This window comes from Solea senegalensis, linkage group LG2 (genome assembly GCF_019176455.1).
Source record: "Solea senegalensis isolate Sse05_10M linkage group LG2, IFAPA_SoseM_1, whole genome shotgun sequence".
NCBI lineage: Eukaryota > Metazoa > Chordata > Actinopteri > Pleuronectiformes > Soleidae > Solea > Solea senegalensis.
Window position 1 is genome coordinate 14349166 of NC_058022.1, and position 21281 is coordinate 14370446.

The 21281-nt window shown below is 42.2% G+C and overlaps 2 protein-coding genes across 4 annotated transcripts in view; one reads left to right on the plus strand and one right to left on the minus strand.

Annotated features, from left to right (window-relative positions):
* The first annotated feature begins 10684 nt into the window (after window positions 1-10684).
* rpe (ribulose-5-phosphate-3-epimerase) lies at window positions 10685-14099 on the plus strand. 3 transcript variants are annotated; one of them, XM_044020023.1, is made up of 7 exons: window positions 10685-10770; window positions 10927-11064; window positions 11725-11804; window positions 11912-12051; window positions 12407-12541; window positions 13304-13390; window positions 13493-14099. In XM_044020023.1, the coding sequence occupies exons 2-7, from the start codon at window positions 10943-10945 to the stop codon at window positions 13613-13615; spliced, it is 687 nt and encodes a 228-aa protein (XP_043875958.1). In that variant the 5' UTR covers window positions 10685-10770; window positions 10927-10942; the 3' UTR covers window positions 13616-14099. The 3 variants fall into 3 exon arrangements, with proteins under 3 accessions (XP_043875958.1, XP_043875959.1, XP_043875960.1); XM_044020024.1 differs by lacking the exon at window positions 10685-10770 and having other exon boundaries at window positions 10879-11064; XM_044020025.1 differs by lacking the exon at window positions 10685-10770 and having other exon boundaries at window positions 11016-11083.
* A 3299-nt stretch (window positions 14100-17398) lies between these two features.
* Window positions 17399-21281, minus strand: part of igsf3 (immunoglobulin superfamily, member 3) — a 79738-nt gene continuing 75855 nt past the window's right edge. The window contains exon 10 of the transcript XR_006359662.1: window positions 17399-17413. The gene's annotated coding sequence lies outside the window, so the exon portion shown is untranslated. The remainder of the gene's footprint in view (window positions 17414-21281) is intronic.

Consider the following 21281-nt stretch of genomic DNA (forward strand, 5'->3'; position numbering starts at 1 on the left):
TTTACAGCTGCCATGTGCTATCTAATGTAAAAAAATAAGGCCTCAGAGCAGAGAGTGTATCCGAAGTATTGAGTATCAGGAGCCTACACACAAGTAATCACGCAAATGTCACTGTATTAACTTCTGCCCTGTGACATCACGTTTAATGATTTTGTTTCTGGCCGCCCAGCAGGAAGTGCAGCCAAAGAAGTGAATGTTACAGTTTTAAAAGTCTCCATTTTAATGCTGTGCTCATTCAATTTGTGTCACAGAGATGTGGCACAGTGTTACTCTGCTAGGACACAAAAAAAACTGGACATACAATCAAAATCAACGCAGGACTAAGAGAATACTTTAGGAAGTGAAACACCATTACAGTCCAGGGAGAGTCATAACACTGCTGATCTCACAGAGGATTTCCTATGTGAAATGTGTGTTTGTTGATATGTGGAATGTGATAGCACCTGGACAGCTGCCTCGAGGCCTCTAAACTTACAATGACTGCTCTTTGGCCACCAGGGCTTAGCGAAGAAGTTGTTAACACAGCACTGACGTTTACTCTCCGATCGATAAGGCGATTGTGTCGTTTAAAGGTTGCATTTATGTGTGTCTGCATTGTGTCTTTCTCTGGCAAGAAAAGCGCTGCTGACGACAATAAAATCACAACATTTGACCACTGTTTAGAATTACTCATTTGCTTTTGATTAAAAACTGGTGGACATCATATCTTTGTTTCACTGTAAGCACTGACCGGAGGAGTAAACTTGAAAGACGGCCATAAAATCCACATGGTTCTGTTGTGGGGGGGAAAGAATGGAAGCTATGGGGCACAGAAGGAAGCTATCAGTGTCCATTCTAACCTGTACAAACATCTGGACATGATATCTACCCCTGCTCCTCAGGAATGACGCAGAAGGAAGACCGAGAGTCCCACACCCTGACAACCCACGTCTCCGTTGTCCTGATCTTTGCCATGGGTGAATATGCCAGAGCTTTAGGGAAGATTTCATCCAACGTCATGCAGTGGAGGTGATCTATAATTATAGTCTGTGCTAAACCATAAATCACTCGGGGAACACATCTCGGAGACGGCACTAAATAATGATGAAAATTAGCCCCTCGTGGCAGTGAGCCGCTATTTGTTGAAAAAATAATCCCAGCACAGATCATGGAAATGTTGCCAAAGCTATGACATGAATCACTTCTTTCTTCTCGAGGATGTAATTCACAGGTGTCATAGACTTCTTTCTACGAGTAAAGTGATACTCCCGCCAGTCACTACTGTGATCATCACAATGGTTATCCCTTGCGCCGTGGTGTTGTTGAACCTTTTATAAACCTTTGCACACGAATAATTCAACTACAGATCCACCACACTCAGATTCACTTGGATTATGCAGACGGACTGTTTACCATTAACTCAAGATCTCCTTTGGTGCATAATTGTGTGGGTGTTATGGAAGCCTGTCTATCAAAAATGCCAAAAACTGAGCCTTTACAGTCACAACAACCCGACACACACTGCTGATTGCAATATGAGCTTTTCGGCCACCTTGATGTTGGACTCCCGATCTTAACTAAGCCTCATGGGAACTGAACACACTCTCTCAGGCAATCCGAGCAGTCACATACGAATAGGTTGTGTGGTCAGAGACACTTGAGCTACATTTGTTCGAGTGCTTAAGTCTTTAATCTGCGCGCTGGATCAAGAAATATTATCGTGGATTTAAGTCAGATCCTTAAATCTCAGGCTTTACATCACCACGAGCAGCAGTTCTTAAAGTCTCCGGGTGTTTGGACGTTCACAGTTTTAACACCTTGAGCGAGTTGTAAAGAGACACTTGACTTGATTTGTTAGCGTCGGAGAGTGTTTACTTTAGGTCCCGTACTTTCAACATTCATCCAGTGCTGCATGTGCGGGACCAAGATTAATACTTAAAAACTAGGTGGTCCTCGAACTCTCTTGGCTATTTGACTAAACACACCTGAGCATATTTCATCTGCAGATTTCTACTCTTGGGGAACTGGACTTTATAAGGTTTGTTGAGCATCACAATTGACTCTAAACTGTCTCAGTGGTCACTGAGTCAGTTGGTTGGTCCAGAACCACTAGCATTGGCATTTCTTTGACCTTTTGTGTTTGTCCTCTGGAAATTCAATAGGTTCACTAAGAATTTAGTCAACAAGCTCAACATTGTCACCTCACTCACATGCAGAGTAAGAACTGTGGGTCTTTAAGGCTTCAGGTTGGGTTGTGATATTCTAGGATTGCAGTGTGATTGAAGGAACAAAGTCTTTGACATTCATAAAGGTCAAATCTAAGAACTTCCAAGGAGTCTATGGCGTTTAGTTAAGAAATGTCTCGCTCGCTCACTCACTCACAGAGCTGTGGATGATTTACTTTGAGTTGCGTTCAAATGTAAAAGTGAAACAATCTCTGGCAGGTCATGGCGTCGAATGTAGAGGAAATAATCAAAAGCTATATGACAAAAAAACAGGCTAAGATGCCTCGTAACTGACTTCTTTTGTGTTTGATCCTTGCACTCTGCAGTGAGTTTTGAAGTCCGGCACCAAACGTAAACATTCAACAGCTCATGAAGAAGAAGAAGGGTCTGTTGTCTGAACACATAGCTCATGGTGTTAGAGGTCTGAGGCTGTGAATCCAAACCAAGGTTCTAAATACCTACAATTGCTGAAAACTGCTTGGATAATAGAGGCTCCCAGTGTGGTGGTGGTGGTGATTTTGCTTGTAACCCTAAAGTGCCACTGGTGCAAATTGTTGGTCAAACTAATCCCACTGCAAGAGGAGAGGCTGGAAACTCTACTGCCATCCAGACTGCTGATCGAAGCGGGTGTTTTTATAGTGGAATACCATGAATAGTTACAATTTTGTGGCTAAAATGAGGAATTTTGAGAGAAGAATGGGTGTATTTTGTCATAATTAAGTATAATTTTACAACATGTGGTACTGTTTTGCTGCACAACTCTCGCCTTTGCAGGCTTGGGCCTGCATCGGCCGCGCACACTGTCTCTGCACTGCACACGGATGAGTGTGTTATGAGTGTCGACGGAGAAGCTCATGAAATGTTGTGGCACAGTGCCCGAACACGTATGGCTCCTCTGTTGTGAGCCGTACTACGTTTTTTTCTTCCCTCATTCAAAGCCATCCAGCATTTCCTGGCAAAGACGATAATACACAAGGACAATCCTCCGAGGAGTTGTTCCCCAGTGTTCTTCACCTAAACGTCAGAAGATCCACTGTTGGACATGGAAAACACAGGCAGGAACACTCACATATACACATATCCTTTTACATGAGGGTGACCACAGTGTAAAAGGGCTTACACGTACACTTTGTTTGGCTCTGCCAAGAAGAGCCAAGAACGGTGTCGACCTGTGGTCACGCAGTGTATGTGAAAAATAAAGATGGCCTTTCAGATTCCAGATTTGGTGTTGGTTGAACTTTACCTCACCTCCAGAAGCACGGCAGGGACACGGCAGAAAAAAAAAACAGCGAGCGGGCCAGGGGAAATTCCTACCAGGGATCCATGAATGTCTTAATACCACAGGAATGCACAAGTCAAATTTACACGACGGTCATGACAGCTACAGATATGAATCAAGATAAGCCAAAATCGTTCCCAAGCTCCATTGTGGTTGTTCTCATTTTTATCACTCCGTGCAAAAGAATTTCGTTTGTTTATGGCCTTCAGGTCTTTGAGGACTTTAAGACTAACACTGCAGCGGGGGCTTATACGGAGCCGCCATAAAAAGATAAATAAAAATGACACATTTAACTATTTGTAAATGACTAAAACCCATGTCATCCATTTCAGCTCAAGGTAATGGAGTAAAAAATGTATAGGTATGTAGATTTAGATATAAAATGTGCAACAACAACAACAACAAAAATAATAATAAGTGTTATAATATGGTGCAACACCATTACTAAGTTAATATATATATAAAGTAGGAAAACAGCTGTACTAAGACAACCTGTTCCCGCCAAAAGAGAAGTTAATCTCCAGGTTACATGGTTACTCATGTCATTAAATGAGTTACTCCCAGGACTGTTTATTTTACTCCAGGGAAATCCACCCTAATGAAACACCAACAGCTTTCATTCTCCGCTGCTTGCCCCTACACAACCCAGCGAGGGAACACCCCGTCGCAGCTTGACAAACAACATTGATTTGCTACATCGCTGAACGTCATTGCTGGGCGGATCTTCTCTAAATCTGCCAGTGTCTCTTGGATAGTTTCTGCATTAGTAAGTGGAAGATTTGTCAAGGCTCGTGTGGATTTTTGCGAGAGCTGTGGAGAGTTGCTCGTCATGCCTTCATTCCTGTTGACAGAGTAGCTCATGGAATCTTTTGGCAAGGGGCCCACGGGGGGTGTTTGCACCTCACTTGTGAGCCTTACTTGTGTTTTTCTCCTGATGTGACATTTCCTGGCAACGATAATACACAAATACCTTCCTCTGTGGAGTTGTTCTCCTGTGTCCTTCACTCAGGCTTTGAGAAAGCAAAGGTTTGCTCTATGCACTGTGTCTGTGAAATGTATCGCCCTCCTTCATTTGCTTTTCAGCAAAACTGTATTTTGGAGCATATTTGCAGAATTAAAAATACGGTGGCTTTTATCTCCGATTTCTTCCGTTCTCACCTGATCAGCAGAACAGTACAGCAGCAGAGTCCATTATTAGCTGATGCACTGTACATGCTGGCTCTCTGCCAGGCTCCTCTGGTAAGCCACTCAAAGAGGCCAGCGCCAGCCAAAGCCTGGAGCATTCCCACACCAAACAAAAACACATCAGTAAAGTCAATATTAGCCTTTTATGCTGCCAACCAGCAGCAGGAAAAACACAGTACAAGAGGAGCGCATCCCTCACAGGACATCTAAAGGCCAAATGAAAGCCCTCGGATAGTAAAAGAGTTAATGAATTGCTCTCAAAGGTCTGCGTCTCGAGTGGGCTGTAACCTATCGCGCTCCTGCTCCCACTTCCGTCCATTCTTTGCGCGAGGTTAATTGGACGGTGGGACAGCACTTTGTCAGGATGTGAATATGGAGTAGTTCACATGGGCCATTTTTGAATGGAATGAGCAATTTCCCCTGATAACGACATTCACGCGTTCCACTGCCAAGGAGGAGGAGAGCGCAGCGCTTTGACAGAAATCACTGGCGGGTGATATTTTTACAGTGAGCCGACAGCCACCATAATAATTGAGCATTATAAGTTATTTCCTGACATTTCATAAAAGCACTCTTCGCTCCTCTGCTGATTGTAGAGATAACACTGATTGTAATTGATTCACTTTTTTATTGAATAGACTGACGGGAGCATGAAAGCTGAGTGGTCCACGCAACATTGCTGTGCAACTACATCATGAAACGTGAATTCCGTCTTCTGTATTCTTGGCGTCCGTGAGATTGAAGGTTACGATAAACAAAGTAGAATCAGGGAGCCACTCCTCTTTAATTGTGCAAACCTGATACGTAGGCTGGTTAAACAAATCAGAGAAACCTTGCGTTTTAAGTGACCTTCCACGGCTCATGGGTTGTTTTTCCATCTCGCAAAATCTTTTGTCGGGTTTCTTCTTTTAGATGCACGGCACACTCCCTCCCCTGCAGATGGATAACGTGCATAGCATCTTAACTAACAATCAGTTTGATCTCAAGTCTTTGCCAATGTTGCATACTTGAAATCTGAACCTCTTTAAGTGTAGTTTGTTGATCATTCGATATGTGTTCCTTCGTGCACACCCACGTTTGCTTTTGAAATCCTCAAATGGCCCCATCCAGGGGAAAAAGATGTTGGAGAATGTGTTGATTCTGCCTGACTCTTCACAGTGGGTCCGACAGCTGTTGGAAACACCAGATGGGCTGAGGGTTCATACTTGGATTGCGTGATTCTTTTCTCACTTTTTATTTACTTTTTTTTTTTTCGATGGCCTCTCAGTGCCAAACAGCTTGCTACATCATCATCATCTTCCCCCTCAAAGTGGAATATATTTGTTTTTCTTCTGTTTCTGAAGTCATCGCTGTATTTTTCACACTTTATTCTATAAAGTACATGACACACTTTCAGATTTGTTGCCAGATTTACTTTAGATTTATTGAGACTTTAAAAGTATTCACTTCTTTCTATGAACTTCTATTCTTCCAGGATTGTATTAATGCGAGTAGGAATAAATATCAAATAAATCAAGAATACTTTAAATAAATCTCTCCATTGTATCTCGGAAAGCTACTCCAGGAAAAAAAATAAATAAAAAGACTTAGTGCACATGTTGTGAGAAAATATTAAACCCTGCGGGGGGTTTTCTGCAGTCCCTCGCATCCACGGTCTTCAAATATTAACGATTAAATCATGTGGATTAGATTTTTATGAGGTGAGCTTACCTCGAATAAACCTGCTCAGTGGGCTACAGGTCTTAAATCACACAGAATCATTATTAAAAAAACAATCTGTGTTTTTATTCTTTCAAAACATTCGACACTCAACGTCAACAGTGCTCCTGTGGTTCATTTTCTGGCCTTTTGAAGTGACACTTGGTCCACCTTAATGCACTAAATCATGACCAGTGTATAGGGACCCGTTTCTCCCCTGAGGCCACAGGCAATTACTGTTAAATGTTGACCACTGGTCCTTTGAAGTGTGCTGTGGTCAGGGTGTTTACATTAAGGTCACGTCAAAGAGTACAAACCATGACATACATTGATTTAAGGCTGTTTAAATAACTGATATGGAGCCGATGATGCTAAATAATCTTGTATCTAACGATTTGGAGGCAACATTAACCACAGTATCAATATGAAAAGATCACTCAATTGATTTCTGACCTAATTTTTGCATGTCCATATTGGACGTATACGCTTAAGGGAATTATGCAATTGAAAGCACAGATGAGGCAACAAAAACAGCTTTAGATTTCCTGGTTCCAAAGTTTCATTTCTGTGTAGTTAATGATTGCAGCTCTGCAAGTCACAATGCACCTTTGTGGCCACTGCATTCCCTGGGAGTACATTATTGTAATGACTAACCTTTTCCAGCAAGTTCAGACAAATATAATGGGTACTTTAACACAGGCCTCACATAGTACAATTGTACTTTTAATTGATTATGTGCAGAGAATTTCAGCATTTTCTTGTTGTTGTTGTTGTTGGGAATATGTGGAGACAGTCCTGCCTCCCTGTAGTCCACCATAAATAGATATACAGCCATAGGATATACAAGGAAACTCATCTGTTGTCCCTGTTGTGCACACACACACACACACACGCACACACACACACACGCACACACACACACGGATCGCCCTGTGACTATTAACCTAACAAGTAGGAGATGCTGCACCACCCTTTCCTTTCCTCTTACGTACCCTGACCACAGGCCCATAAAGCCCAGGAAGGGAGCAGCTACAAGGACACACTCCACACACTTCTTCTGACCATCACAAGAAGTTGCTTTATCACTATCTGTTTGCTCAGGAGGCCAGACTCGGCTGCAGGCAGGATGCAGGATGAAGGTTTCAATCAAGATAATACATGAATAGTTTGGATCAGGTTCTTAATAATCAACATCAGTGGCTCGAAAAAGGAAAAAACACGTCAGAACTGTCTCTGTTCCTGTTCCTGCATTCTTTTGCAGAGGTCAAGAGTCAGCGGGACCCAATTTATCCCAGGTTACAGCTCCTCATATACTGCTGAACGCAAAAGGTACACGTCTTTAAGTTCACTTAACAAACACAGGAAATCTTCCCTATATGAAACCAACACACCTATTCCTCTGCAGATTAGCAGCTGTCATTTTTTTCCCCCTAAACACATTTAATTCAGTTACAAATTGGAAATAAGCTGGGTATTGATTTACCACATAATTAACAATTAACTCATAGTTGGCAAACAATCAGGAGAGTTGTAATGTGGATAATATAAGGCGATTGGTTCCAGGAACAACTTTCATGATCTCAGTTCAGAAGAGAACATAGGAACAGCAAATGCACTAGTGCTGGACAAGACATGGACAAGTGGGCATGTATATGTATGTGTATATATATATATATATCTATATATATATATATAGAGATAGATAGATAGATAGATAGATAGATAGATAGATAGATAGATAGATAGATAGATAGATAGATAGATAGATAGATAGATACACACACACACATACACTGTATTTCACAAGCAGTGAAGAAATGGAGAAAATGTGCAATACATGCATATCTTTATCATCCAAACAAATTCTAAAATGTTGCCATGAAGTGGGTCTCGCAAATTAGAAAAGTGGCAAAACATGAAAATACATCAAATAAAATAAAGAAAAGTTTGACAATGTATATCCATGTTGAGAACATTTGGGGCTTTGTTGGAAACTATCATTCATCATAGCGGTAAAGACAAATTAGTCTCGTTCTGTTCCTGTAGATATCGCTGTCACCGGGAAACCATGCAGATGCATTTGAGAATATACAGCGGTGCTTTAAATTAAGACGGAGAGTGTTTAAGCTGAGAACACGTCAACTGTGAGCAATAGAGAGCAGCTTGATAGCATCTTAAAAATGATTGCACACACATTCCTGAACTGTTCCTCCTCCAGTAAAACAAAAAAGGTGTCGTTAATGGGGGACTACTGGTAAACAGAAGCCTGCGGCTGACTGGAGTGATGTGCATGGTGTTTAAGCTGTTTACAGTAAAAGTGATAAATGTGACTTGGTGTCGGCTGTAGGGAAAAGAATCACCCCATTAAAAATGAAACACCAATGCATCAATTACAGTGGGGCAATTTATCAGTATCACTATCTAGGCTCACTTAAAGTTCCACTTTGCTCAAAATATTATCTCAGTAACTAAATGAGTGTTAAAAGAGCTGAAGTGTATCTTCATTTCCCCCCTCTTCCATTAACCCTGCTCTCAGGAATCAGAGAGTTACCATGAGGGACTTTCGTATGGACAGATGTCCCTGCAGTTATGGCACCAGTCCACAAAATACTTGTCAAAGCCTAAAGCACTTTTGACTTAACTCCCCAAGAGGCTTGTGAGGTCCCAGTTCTCTATGACGGCAATTTACTCTGTTTCAACCCCACTCAAATGTTCTGTGCCATGCCACCAGTGGTTTTCATCACTGCTGCAGTAATGCAAAACTCATAAATGCCAGATTGTGTTTGGTCAGTCAGGGTACATGAGTAGGGCTCCTTGTGGGCCGAGCCTCCGCAGAGTGCTGCAGAGAGGCCTTTTAAAACCCTTTTCCTTTGCTCATTATAAATCACAACAACTAACACAGTTATAAGGAGAAGAAGGGAAAAAAAACTGTTATCCAATTTCAATGGACTGTCTCCAAGGTGAACAAAGATATCAGGGAGGAAGAATTACTGTAAAAGTGTTTGGTGAATACACTGCAAATGTTCTCTCTCTTATGAGTAATAATGACAATAACCTGCTGGAATTAAAGTACCATAAATACAAATTGTGCAGACAGCCAGATACATCTGCAGCAGATTATAATTTATATATTTTCTATCCCATTCACAGTGAAGGATTAAAGCACTTTTTGGAAATAACTACTATTTTATACAATTACGTAAATGTTTCTTGTATGCTTGTTTCATTGTGAGTTTGTTTTCCCGTTGATTTTCAGGTAACAACTGGGACCTTAAGGTTGCTGCTCATGTTTTGTAACATCTCTCTCTTTTATTTGGTAAAAGCTTCATGTCAAGTCAAACAGTAATAAGCCCACAGGGCAACCTGTTCTCTGTCCAAATCAAGCAAACTGCTTGAATCAATAAATCAAAGTTTTCTAAAACCCACATATCATCCCAGCCTGCGTCATCAAACACATCAGTGAACAGGGTTTCCTCTGAGGCCATTACCATAAAACATACAAGTTATTACATCAAAGAGTGGTAGAGATACAGTTGACGGAGAGACGTGACTCACAAGAATAAGTCGGTGAAGCATTAAAACATGAAATCAGTGGCCACATAAAGAGAGAAAATAGAGGCAGAAAACATCTGGGATACAAAAGTAAACTGTGCCCCACATTATTTCTCAATGTATCCAATATGCTGCTGATTAGAAAACTGTGTCCTCCATGACTCAACAAAATTCTCTATTTCACACAATGTCACAATGTCTTCTGTGATTTTAGAGAAAAGGGTATTCGCCTTTACTCTTTTTTAGCAGAGTTTGAGTAAATTTGCTGCAAACTAACACACGTTAAATATTATAAATAATATGAGTCAACATTGGGTTTTTGAACCACACAGAGAGGAGCATACAGGCAGAAAGACATGACTGTTAACGTCTCCTAAATCAACTTCCATCTACAATTCAAGGCCTGAGAAACACTGATGAACTGTAAATAAAAGTTCAATGTGAGCCATGCGCCATCTAGTGTTCAAACGTGATCAATGTCTTATTTTGAAAGCGGAAGTAAGACTCCGGAACATGGAGCGACACCTTTATTTTCCCCCTCATGACAGCTATGGTTTTACCGGAGAAAAAAAAACTTTTTTCTATGGTTTTACCGGAGAATTTTTTTTTTAATTAATTAACTAATTAATTAATTAATTTTACATTAATTAATTCATTTAGTTGCCTTCGACATTAAACTCATTGCGTCTCACACACACACTGTGTAACTACGGTTGTTGCTGCTGATATCGTTAAGCAAGGGACACGTTACAAAATGCAGCGATACAACTTAATTAGAAACGGCAGCATTTACGCAGTCAAGAATTTAAAATTATTTTCTTACACTTATGCTTTCAATGTCTGCAGCAACAGGTAACAACCTCTTACATTTTAAGATGTATGTACTTACGTTATTTTATATTGAAGGTTGCCAGCGGAACTCGTACTTTATGTTGTGGCTAACTTGACTTAGCGTTAACCTCCCCTTGCTTCTTCTTCCTCCTCCTGCTCCTGCTGCTGCTGTTGCAGGAAGACTGTAAACAACATGTCTTATAGTGCGAAGATCGGTCCGTCCATCCTGAGCAGCGACCTGTCCTGTCTGGGTAGCGAGTGTGTGCGGATGATGGAGTGCGGGGCAGATTACCTGCACCTCGACGTGATGGACGGGTCAGTGAACTAGCAACTGGTTAGTTAGAAGCTAAAACTAGCATGCTAACGGCTAGCTTGGAAGTTCAGTGTGTGGGAGCTAAAGTTGGCTACAACCAACAAGCTAAGTTAGCCTGTGAGAGGTAAACTGGGAAACCATGTGTGTGTGAGAATGGTTTCTTCTGGCTTAAATGCAGCGAGGAGGCATCAAACGACACTAGCGCGATTAAAACCGTTCAGAAGTCGATTTGTGAATATATATATATAAATGTGAATACACATATTGGGATAATTGAGAATGGAGAAAGGCAATAGTTCACGTGAGTCACTTGAATGTGCTGAGAAGTTCCTAAACAGTTCATGATTTATTATCATAGTATTCCTTTTGTATTCTTTTTCAAACTAATTTTCAACTATACCTTGCATATTTGGCGATGCAAGGTATGACTTTGTAAAAATAAAAAAAATGTGTAATTTGTAACATTAGTGACATTGGTTTCCTCTGTAGTCGGATGCACATATATGGACATATGTCTGTATTTCTGTGCTCCAAGTACAAACAAACTGCTTTCTTCTACCTCCAAGTGTTGACACTTTAGTTGTCCTCTACACAAATGCAAAGTTTTGCCCTGCATATGTTTCAGCTGCCAGTTTAATGTCTGGTTTCTTACCTTTTTAAAGACATTTTGTTCCCAATATCACATTTGGCCATCCCATGGTAGAGTGCCTGAGGAAGACAGTAGGCCAAGACCCTTTTTTTGGTGAGGAAAAAACACACACCACACTTCAGAAACCCAAGTTATCCCACTGAATTGAATCATGAATGTCTGTGTGGCTGAGTGCAGTATTGTGTCTGTCAATGTTGCAGACATGCACATGATGGTGTCGCGGCCGGAGCAATGGGTGAAGCCCATGGCAGCAGCAGGAGCCAGCCAGTACACATTCCACCTCGAAACCACCACCAACCCTGGAAACCTCATCAAAGAGATCAGAGAGAGTGGCATGAAGGTTAGCCAGCGGACAAACCTCCAGCATTTTAGAGCAAAAATGTTGTTCAATTTTACCTGATTTAAAACATTGTGACTTTTTTTAGTCAAATGTGGCAAGGTTGTTGGTAACACATTTCTTGTGCGGTGACAATTAATAGAGGTATTTTTCATTAATTTACATGTCTCTATCAGAATACTGTCATTATTAGTAAATGCTCAAGGTTGTGACATCATTATTGGACACACAATTGAAATCAAGCCATTGGTATGAGCTAATATTCCTATAAAGAGAGTAGCTGTACAGTGGATCTATAAATATTTGTGACAAACCATATATTGGGTAGGAGATAATTTGAAAAACTGGTATTTTGTAGGTGGGTTTGGCTATAAAACCTGGAACAACGGTTGAAGAGCTGGCACCTTGGGCTAACCATATCGACATGGCTCTGGTCATGACTGTGGAACCTGGTTTTGGAGGTCAGAAGTTCATGGAGGACATGATGCCTAAGGTAAGGACGAGCTGCAAAGGTTATATAGGTGAAACAATACAGAACATCTGCACCTAGTTTATGCAGCTTTTCCAAACACTGGACATAGCAAACTACTCATTGCATCATCCATTAATTTTTTTTAAAACTGCACCACTTTATCCTCCATGAGAGTTGCAGGAGGTGCTGGAAATAGGGCGAAAGGCAGGGTACATCCCGGTCAATTTGCCAGTCCGTCGCAGGGCCAACATACAGGGACAAACAACCATTCACTCTCACCCTCACACTTGCGGCCAGTTTAGCACGTCCAGTTGACCTAATCTGCACGTTTTTGGACTCCGTAAAGACTCCAGAATACCCAGAGAGAATGTTTGCACACATGGGGAGATCATGCAAACTCCATGTTGACATTTGAGAGCAGGCAAAGTTCAAATGGTTTCTGTTAAAGGAGCACGAGGAGTTTAGACACCTCATTTTTCTGCAGCCAATATAAGGGCAAAGAGCATATGTCCATTCAAAGTAGGTGGGACAATTCAAAGTGCAAAAACAATCAATAAATCGATTAGATGAATTATCATGTACTGTGTGTATGATGAAAGAACGGTTGTTTCTTACACACTTCTGTTAAACTTAAATTTGTGTTGTGTAAAGTTCTGCTTTCGCAATGTGAGTGAGTCTCACTCACATCATACAAGCACTGTGTTTCTCTTTAGGCCTGTGTAGTATCAGGAAATTGTGTTGTAAAAATTGTGTCGGACAGGTTTTTGTTTGTCTTGCGACCAGGTGACCTGGCTGCGGAATCAGTTCCCTTCATTAGACATTGAAGTAGACGGAGGGGTTGGACCTGATTCCATTCACAAATGTGCCGAGGTAATGAAAACAAACACTAAAGCCTGTTGAAATCATCTCAAGCACATTGAATTCCTTTTTTGAGGTCGTCTTATCTCATGTGTATTGTCATACGCCCTACAGGCAGGAGCCAACATGATAGTGTCAGGCAGCGCCGTGATAGGCAGCGATGACCCTCGCTCCGTCATCGCTCTTCTACGCACCGTGGTGGCTGAAGCGATACAGAAACGCTCCCTGGACCGCTGAGGTATCCTCTGTGTGGAGATCCCCGTGGCCCTCGCACTCTACCTTCCTGTCTAATCAAATCACTGCATTAGCCAGTGGAACAGACTCAACACAGACATTTTCTGGGCGCCTCTACAAAACAGTTTGAACTAAAGTTTTTAAGTGTGCTTAACTAAGTTAAGACAGGATGAGTCTCTTCATTTCCAGACCGGAGCAGATGTCACTCACACCTGTAAACATTCCTCATTGTTTTGACTCGTAATGTATGTTGTATCATGTATAAATTACAGTAATGACATTGGCTTAGGAAAGCTGGGCTTCATGCAGGTAATCTAGTTTTACAGGCAATCCTTTGACTGTCATCTGAAGTTTCATATGTTATGAAACTAGTTTAGCTCTTGTTTAGTTTTGTTGAAAAATAATTCACAAATGTCTTGCTGTACGTCAGAGCAGAAATAAAAATGTACGACCAAAATCCGCCAGGTTTGGTTTTGCAGATTAAAAAGACTCAAGTGATTTTGCAGTTTGACAAGAAGGTATAAGACACACAAACACCCCTGCCCTTTGACTGACCTAATGTTTTATCAGTGACATGGTCTCTCAGGCCTTACCCACACTTGCACATAACTTCCTCTTGACAATCTTTTGCTTTTTTGTTTTTTGTTTTCAATAAACACAGCATTGTTTTAAGAAATGTCTTTTTACGAAACCACAAAAGGAGTCTAAACGCTGTGTTATATATGCCAGGCCTGTATGTGGTGCTGTTACGCTGCCACAGAGATACACTGAAATAAAGGCGAACACGTAGAGCATGCGCATAAAGCTTGCACGCCGTGTACAAATTCCCAACACAAGAAGAAGATGATGGTGAGAGCGAATGCTAGAGCAACAAAGAGGCCGAGCTATGACATCATTTTCCCAAAGTTGCATATTGGTTGTATACATGAAAACTCAAAGGTGGCATTTGAGATTTCTTGGAACCTGTTTTCCAAAAATAGCATCGTAGGGCTCCCAAAATACCAGTTCTGTGTGGATATAAAGTCAATAGAATGCAAAACTTTAGCGGATTCTCATAAACCCTTTCGTGTGTGTACGGGCCCTCAGTCTCCGGGCTCTGACAGTAAATCACGGAGAAACGTTTCGAGTATCCCACAACAACTTCTCAGTCATGAACTAGAACTCCCCGATGGAGTGGTTTTCTCTGCTTGTTAAGTTGAGGCTGTTTGACAGTGAATAAATGCCACCTCTTACCACTCATTTGGGACGGGAGCGGAGGGGAATACTAAAAGTGGCAGCAGACAGGAAGTCAGCCAAGAGACGACAACACTGACGGGTGGCCAGCATCCAGCAAGCTGTTGAGAACTGTCTTTTGAGATTGTGCTGCGATGACACCATTGCGTCGCATCCTTTTTTTAGTGCAGCTTTATTCATGCTGCTCATCACCTCTTATACCGCATACATTGGATTCAAAGATAGAAGCACTTGGAATAACCATGGTATGCAGACCATGTGTCTGAATGCACAGAAGGCCTCACCGGGTGCAACCCCTGCCACACTTTATTATGCGTCTTCTGTGAAGTGGTTGGAGAGTGTATGTTGGCACCGACTGACCATGAATGCGCCCAGCCGCTGGCATCATCTGCAGCATTCACTCCACGATGCATCGGAGTTGGTAAGACAACGTCACGACCAGGCCAGACATTTGACACACCGATCCAAGGGTTCATGTTGTTGACTCACTGTCTCCACTGAAATCAGGAAGTTATGCTGTTATAGACTTCAACTGTCCAGTTTTATTGAGCCTGTGTCACTGCAGCCTCACATTTCTGTTGCCCGCTGACATGGCGTGTGAGACTGAAGCTTATATAAAGTAATTGTAGCCCTTTGTCTCTGTACGCTGTACTTTCAGAGACGCTTTTCTGCCCACCTCGGCTGTAAGGTGTTGGTTACAACATTGGAGGTAGAGCTTGTACTTTCCACCATGTATTAATAACATAATTCATTCAATGAATTACTAGTGTTTTATATGGAGAAACATGCAATGCTCCTTTAAAATGTGACGCACGGTTAAAATGCAGTATAATGTGTGCCGTGTAATAACTAGCAAATGCATCCTACAAGAGCAAAAGGTTAATTCAATCATGTATGAGCACGACACCATCACAACACTGACAAATCATGCACTGAACCAAGCGTCTGATGATCTGCAACAGCTTCCTTTTCCATGCACTAGGTGGCGGATTTGGACAAAAGCCCCCCCCCACACACACACACACTCCCCCCAAGTAGGGATGTCAGAGTGAGAAATCATGTAAGGAAATTGTAAACATATATTATTAATCTGCAAGGATGAACACGCATTCTACACAGGTCTAGATTTGGGGAACATTGTGGTTTAATCTATAATGCATTCTTCTTCCATGGGGTGAACAGCTCGACTATGAGCGCAGCAGAGAACTGCCTGAAGAAGAACAACTGAGGAGCTGCAGCATTTCTCTGCTGGAAAAATGGTTTTGTTAAACTAATTAAAACTGAGCCAATCATGTTAGTATATGTGCGTAAGTATTCATTCTTATATTTCTTACTAATGCCAGCATTGTTGTATATGGAAAAGTCCATAAAGTTGCTTTGGTATTAGGCAAATGAATCAGGAGTGACACCACTGAGCATAAAAAGTGCTGGCTCTGCAAGTTAGAGAGCTACAGTACAGTAATGTTGCATTTACTGACTAGGACATGGATTCTTCTTCTTCTCCGAGGACTTACGGGAAGACTAAAGACACGTCTACAGTATCGCTCATGTCTTTATCTGCTGAATCCAGAATCCCTCGTGTCAATGAGAATCACCAATGACACACTTCAAACTGCAAAAGCAGCTCACGCTCAATAATGCAGCATGTCTTGCAGGCAATTCACAGACTGTTGAAATATTGATACTTCAAATCTGTATTAGTGTTAGTGTATCAGTGTGACATATAACCGCAGATAATCATTCGTGCTCGTCGGTCCATTGTACTCTCATCATGTGGGTTCATACAGGGCATGTGAGTGTTACAGGAGTAGTTGCATGTGATCCGTGCATTTGTCTGTCACGGGGGAAACTCTCGTGACCAACGTCAGTCTTAATGGATGATGACAGGCGTTTTGTCTGCCTGTGTCACTGCCGCGTCGCATAGGGGAGTAGTCAGCACCTCCTCATGCTCCACGCTCCTTAAGTCATGGTGAAGTCACACTGTCAGGAGATCAACAGTTGCTTCGCTCTACGGTTAATTCACCGTTTGATTTATTTAAAGCTGCAGTGTGTAAGATTTGAGGCCCTGGTATACTCTCCCACGCACATGCAGCGCGCGACAGATATCGTCGAAACATTTCCAAACTCTGGGCTGCACGTACAGTCTGCGAGTTGCGCGTTGTAACCAGCCTTTTGTATGTACACCAACTTTACCCACACGCTGATGCATAAACAAATGAAGAAGGAGGAGAGAGTTTTTACATCCTTTCTGGATTGTGAAGGCCACCGTAGTTCCCTGACATCCCTGACACAAAGGAAGGGTTGAGTGGAGATGTCCTCCGTGTGTTAGACTCTGCAGTCTCACTGTTAGATGTCGTAAATTCTTACACAACTGGACCTTGAACATATAATGTATAATACAAGAGGAAATGCAAATTCAGCAGCAGCAGCAATCCATCCATCCATTTTCCACCACTTTATCCTCCACATCAGGGTCACAGGGCTGCTGGTGCCAATCCCACCAGCAACCATGACAATGAGAGGCAGGTAGGCTTCTGCCCCCTCACACACACACACACACACACACACCTACCTCATATGCCGGCCTCTAACTTATACATCAAAGTCACTCACAAGAGAGTGTGATGCCATGACAACCACATCAAGCTATTGTCTACTGTGCTCCAAAACAAGAAGTAGAAGTAAAGGCTGGGGGGGTGACACAGAGTACAATAGTCAGAGATCCATCAGTGATTCACCTCGTCTCACTGATCACGTGTGTGAACAGCCCACATCTTTCACAGCATGGACGTTGTCATAGGGTATGTTCATTGGAAAACAGGGCACACACTCTCTCTCTCTCTCTCTCACACACACACACACACAGAGAGAGAGAGGGGGAGAAGAAATTGAAAGTCCAGAAAAGATTTTACACCGAAATTGAGTTAGACAGCCATCATGTTGAGTTTTAAAACGCCGCCTTGAGGGAACGTCTCAGTCCTTGGCAGAGGTGTGTGCACACTTCAACAGAAAGCCACATCGTGTACAACCACCACACTGTTAAAGCGGATAGATCACCAAACAGCAGGTCCCTCCGGAGGGTGGCCCACAAGACAGGCCGCAAGTGATACTTCACCCACAGGAACACACACACACACACAGCCACCACAGGGAGCAACTACACCCGCTCTGAATAGGTGTAAAAATCTACATCTGCAAACTTTACACTAGGGTCTCGCTGAGCGTTATGACACCCGTGCAGATAATATTCATGTTCATGGGAGATGAATCGCTGAACGAGGACCCACGCTGTCAAATATTCATTGGTCTCGTCCAAAGACACCGTTTGAAGTATAGCTCTCCCAGAAGGATGTGCTTTTTTTGTTTTTCGGATTGTTTGTTTTTTCCGTACAACTCGTCTTTTTTGTGTCTCTCTCGCTGCTCTGCTCTGCTGCCATTTTATTCCGTTCCATCTATTCCCTCGCTGCAGTTACTGTCTCTTTCATGATTCACCCTTCCCCATCCCTGGTATCTCTGCTATCGTTATGTGGTAGAATGATGTCTTTTTGCATCTCTCCTCATCCTCAGCACTAAAAGCACGTCGGTGAACTCGCTGCTCCTGCTCAAACTCATTCATAATTACTTGGCATCCCACAGGAGGGCAACATGCGCAGCGCTGATTAGCTCACTGTGGTTACCACCTTTACTTATGCATAAAGGCCTCGTTTGATTGAGTCTCAATAGGGTTCTCAACAATTAAAAACAACTTGTTTAGAAGCGCTTTACAAAATATCTCTTTGCTCTGAGGGCTTGCACCACAGTGCTAGATTGACACAGACAGACAGACAGACAGATAGATAAATTATACATGTTGTATGTTAGTGCATGTTAATGTAATAGCGTGTACTGTATTATGTTCCCATTAGCAGTGATAGTTCTGTCTACTTCATCCCTGCTCTGCGTACTTCAGTGTTGCACAGTTCTGTAAATTCAATTTTATGTTCTGTTTTTTTTTAGGTGGACACTGTTGCTATGGATGAAAAATAGCCTCTTGGCCAAATGTAGCACATAAAAAAAACCAAAAACGATTTAACAACATGCACCACCTGTTTAACTAAACCAACACATAATTAGATAAATCAGCATCCAGATATAATAGCTTACAGGCTCAAAAAGAAAAAGCACAACTGCTCTTGTTCTTACAACATGGCTGCAGACGCGGCTTGTTTGGAAAAGGCCTCCGGTGTCTTTCTTCCATTCACAGACACCGTATCTTAAACTGCGTTATCTTAAGATTTACTGGAGCAGGAACGTTGGGACCCAAATGGCATCGGCTGAAATTTACAGACGAATACATCTTCCAAGGTCAGTTCACCAATAAGGTACAGTACATAAATGTATATTCTCTATAAAACAAATACAACAACAAAAGCCTACAACAATTAATTAGCTCCTCATCTGATTCTCCAGGCTTCCGCGGGCGGCAAAGACGAGCGAGGATAAATCCATACGTCTCAGGGGACGAATGCTATCGTAGTGGCAACGATAGCGTCGCTTCAGTGTGTCTTAGACAGAGCTACAATTATACACACAATTTTAGTGCCTATCCATTATGGATGAGATGAGATTTTTTTTTTTTTTTCCAGTGCACGTGTTTGTAAATTTGTGCATGTTTTAATTCATAATGAATGTTGTGGGACCATTAGTGTTTTTGTTGTCGCTGGATTTCAGTATGCTTCTTTCTGTTTTGTGCTGCATATGAATTATTTGTTTTTTCTTTCACTGATAATTATCAGACAGAGCTCATGCCCCCCCCACCCCCCGCCCCCCCAATAAACAGCTTTATCTAACACACTCTTTAATACAAGTATTGATCCTCTTTTTTTTTTGTTTTATACTCCCCCCAGCAGAATTTATACAATCACACCGTCCTCGAGATTACTCACTGCTGCCGATACATCAAGAGCAATTTGTGGTGCAATTTTCCGCAGCACAGGAGGTACATCTGTTCTTCCACCGTTATTGCTCGCCCCTGTATTTCACCCTTTAGGAGGAAAAACCAGCGCTTCTTTGAAAATGTGAATGCTATTTTATTTTTTATTTTTTTTGCTGCTCTAACTGATTCACACTTACATCATCACTAAGTGCTAGGCACAGGTGAATGCAACACGCTGTGCAGGCCGCTCACACTACACCCAGAACATTTAGTATCACTTCCTTCCACCTCCAAGAACAGAACAACCTCCAGCGTACACAGTATTTTGTTGCTTGCCGAGGATTGCGTTACATGATTTATTGATTCCACGCTGTGTACTTTGTGTTAAGTTTGCACATCGAAGAACCTGCTTCTAATGAACTATTTTCGGATTCTAATCCATGCAGAAATGCGTATGGATCTCCATGGACACTCCTCTGTCCTATATGTGCGATGATGCGCCACAGCGGAGTAAGCGGAAGACTTAATTCTCTGTGATGCTTCCCATTTCTCAGTTAATTCATAATTTATTTGCCTGATTGCTGCTCTGGATCATACGACACTACACAAGTAGACCTAATGTCTGCCCAGGTGGGCCCTCGAGTGAGTGCATCTTCAGCGGCGACTATGGATTTGTGAGCGTTATTTAATTGCATGCAAGACATTTCTTTCCTCCTAAGGTGTGCACTTGACAAAATGGAAATCAGAGTGAAAGTGGGACAGGGAGATGGTGCTCAAAGAGGATTTGAATTTTTGTTTTTTTTTGCATCCTGTGAAGTTGTGATGGAGCTTGCTGACAATAACACCAGTACTATTTGTTTCCCTACCATCAGTGCTCGCAGCATCAATAGATCTGCGAGTCCGGAGGCTGTTTTTCCAGTCGAGATGAATTATTTTGTCGAGACTTGACCAAAAGCTCATGCAGGGGAAACTGTGTGTGCGTCGCGGAACGCAGAAAGTGATCTTGAATCACCACAAGCAAACACCTTAACTGTGTCTCTTCTTGCGGCGAACGCCATTTACCATGCGTGTCACCGTGATTTATGGAATGGGTGGCAGCATTTGTTCTTGGCTTCACTGAGTATGTGTTAATCAATGTGAGTTCATGTGGATTTGTGGGGAGAGGAGTTGGAGAGCAGTCCACGAACAACGTGGACTTGTGGAGGAATGGAGTTGACAGAGAGGGAGGGAAAGTAAGCTGGTCAGTTTGCGTTAGTTATGAGTTATGAATGATGTGATTTGCTGATGCTGGTAAAAAAGAAAAGAAAGGGCCCACTTAACCTGCAGGAGATCCTTGTAAGTATCGTTTATCTTGTGGATGTGCTGACCCAATCCTTCTCTCTCCTCCACTCAAGTGATGCACTTATACAACGAGAGAGAGAGAGAGAGAGACAGAACATGCAGAGTAAATAAACCATCGTGTTGTCGCAGAGGTTCAAATCCCCACAGCATCTCAACAAGACCCTCCTGACTGCAGGACAT